Here is a 2,832-nt window from a genome sequence, read left to right as displayed (position 1 = left end):
ACACACACACACACACACACACACACACACACAAACCCGGGGAGAGCAGGTCATGAAGTTACCCTACCATAATGAATTTCAAATCGAAGCGGGGCCCCCTTTCTAATACCCACCAGCTGGGCTCGGAGTCCTGAATGAGAGCTCCACAAGAGGTCAGACAAGACTTTAAAATGATATCATGATACACATCACACACAAAATAAACAACAATGTCATATCATGACGTCAGAAACACGTCACGCAAACGGGACTTTCAGCAGCCCTTTTCTACCCTCCAAAGCCGGTCTTCTCTGAGGGTTATTGGGTGCGCAGAAGGACGCAACGGCGATCATCTAGTGCAAGGAAAAGGTAAGACAGATATAAATATAGAAACAGAAGAAGAAGGACCAACTAGTTGAGCCCTCCAACCACCCGCCTACAGTGCCGATGTCAACTCATTCATCGCTCATGTAGTCCCACAGCACAGCGAGCCATCCACTAGACAGACGTTAACGCCTCGAGTACGTCAGATCCTGTTCGCTACAATCCATGGCAAAAAACAAACGCACCGTGCATGTTGTAAAGGTGTACCCCTCGTATACAAAGTTATTTCTGTCGAACAGAACGTGCTCAATGAATGCCCAACAGCAACCTCGAGTGTGGAATGAACGTGGGTGTGGGCGTACCAGTGGCTTTTTCTTGTGCCCACACTTACTGCAAAATGTGACTTTAATGAGTAACTTTGGCCAAATGCCCATTGTGGCGTTGTTGTGACGGAAGGCAAATGTTCATATTAGAAGAACTCAGCTAATCTTGGAATGTTCTCGTGAACACGTCTGACAAGACAAGACCACATATCGAGCAATACGATGCCCAGCTTTCGCAGAAACAGAAGATAACAAAAGTAACGCTGAAAAGAAGTAGAAGAAACAGAGGACACCATATAACGTCCATTGCCCACCTGCACAATGCGCGCGACTGTTTGAATAAGGGGGATGGGGGGGGGGTATATATAGACACAATTATGATTATTTAGTGGAAAGAAAAAGCAAGACAAGTAGACATAAATATCACAGGGAGGGTAAAGAAACAAAACCTAACAGTGGCGCCCTCCGGCCAGTAGATACGATTAAGCAATAGAAAACAAAAAGCAACAAAATGAATAGCAATAAAGACACAAATTTCAGATGGCGGTGAAAAGACATCAAAGTATAGCGTGATACAGAAAAAAAACATTCACATTGGTGATCGAAAAGTGCACGAGAGATTGAACAATCGAAGAAGAAGAAAAAAGCTACAGCTAAGGAGAGAAACAAACAAGCGACAAAGACATTTGTTTTCCTTTTTGTACAAGTTCAATGCTCTCTAGTAATAGATACAGATGGCCAATTTCGAAGTCGAAGCCAAAGGCCCAAATGAGAACAGTAAAGAAGAAGGATGTAGGACGGAAATAGAGAAAAATGCCATTCTTAAGAATCTCAGCTTTTGTGGACAGTATGTTATTAATGTTTTACTATCACAAAATAGGCCGAACACGTAATTCAAAGTACAGACGGCAATAATAGCTACTAACCATTAACAGCGAGAAACCACTTGCTGGTCTACAGTAGGTCTATTTAACACCCCCCCCCCCCTCTCCTTTTTAACAACCAAAAGAGTTAAGACAGAAGCATATTCATAACGCTAATAGCTCAATCGTTCGACCTACCTGTGAGACGGCTCTGTGACGTAGCTGAGCCTCCCTGACCTGGTACAGACTCTCCGTCAGGTCCCTTACTCCGCTCAGGCTGGCTTCTGTGGAGCAAACAAGAAACATTCTTTAGAATCTCAGCTTTTGTGGACAGTATGTTATAAATGTTTTACCATCACCATCGACACAATTTACGCTGTCCAGGAGTCGGGGGAAGTACTCAGCCCTGCCTGGCCTACTAGAGCAAAGCAGGGTACATCCCGACATAGAGGCAGAGATGCATGATACAATAGTTTTGCCTCCCCTAAGTGGGAATCTATGAGATACATTATACAATTTCTTCCCTCGATAGAAATCTTACACATTTTATTAGGAGGGAGACGAGGTTGGGGGGGGGGGCGTGTTTGCATGAAGAGCCCAACCATTATACAACAGATTATGCCAGATTTCGTAGGATCGGATCCTTAATGGTAATAGTAACGCACAAGGAGAACCATCGCAGCACACCACTGCCACCCCCACTCCTCCCTTTCTGTTAAAGGCCAGCACGCGGGTACAGCAACGATCATCTACTTTTTGAGGGAGAGCAGGCACCCAGATATTAACAGTAGAGACACTTTTAAGGATACAATTCTTACAGGGGCGCTCTTAAGCCACCCGTACAAACAATCAATTGACCGAGTGTATAAGTTGAACTTTGCGGCGAATCGGTACAGTGACAACAATACATTTAATCAAAAAGCAATATGGATACAATTAACATGATCAAACGGTTGCGAAGTTGGGAAACGAATGCTCTTCATCATGCAAAAAAGCAAGACAGGTAATAAATGAGGGTAATAAAAGACATGGGACCAAACAAAAGCACCTTCCAACCACCCACCCTGCCAGAGGATGGCTAAGGGGGCCGATAGTAATAGAAAAGGAAGAAAGATCCACACATGAAGATCTCCATCTCCACGCAAGATGTTCGCAATCGAAGACACGCGTCTCCAGGAAACCTTAAGGTCACGTGAGTGTCAGCTTGCAGATAAGGTCAAGATTTGTGCCGAGCTCTCATACACATGATAGATAGATAGATAGATAGATAGATAGATAGATAGATAGATAGATAGATAGATAGATAGATAGATAGATAGATAGATAGATAGATAGATAGATAG

General features: G+C 43.7%; 1 protein-coding gene across 1 annotated transcript in view; it reads right to left on the bottom strand.

Moving 5' to 3' along the window:
- The window catches only part of LOC101851784, a gene marked incomplete at its 5' end in the record, with an annotated part of 194,265 nt that overhangs the window by 170,491 nt on the left and 20,942 nt on the right, over nucleotides 1–2,832 (bottom strand). Inside the window, 1 exon segment of the mRNA XM_005091039.3 lies at nucleotides 1,688–1,773. Coding sequence (XP_005091096.2) covers nucleotides 1,688–1,773 — 86 coding nt within the window.

The sequence above is a fragment of the Aplysia californica genome, unplaced genomic scaffold, assembly GCF_000002075.1.
Source record: "Aplysia californica isolate F4 #8 unplaced genomic scaffold, AplCal3.0 scaffold00025, whole genome shotgun sequence".
Taxonomy (NCBI): domain Eukaryota; kingdom Metazoa; phylum Mollusca; class Gastropoda; order Aplysiida; family Aplysiidae; genus Aplysia; species Aplysia californica.
This window is presented reverse-complemented; position numbering and strand designations above follow the sequence as displayed.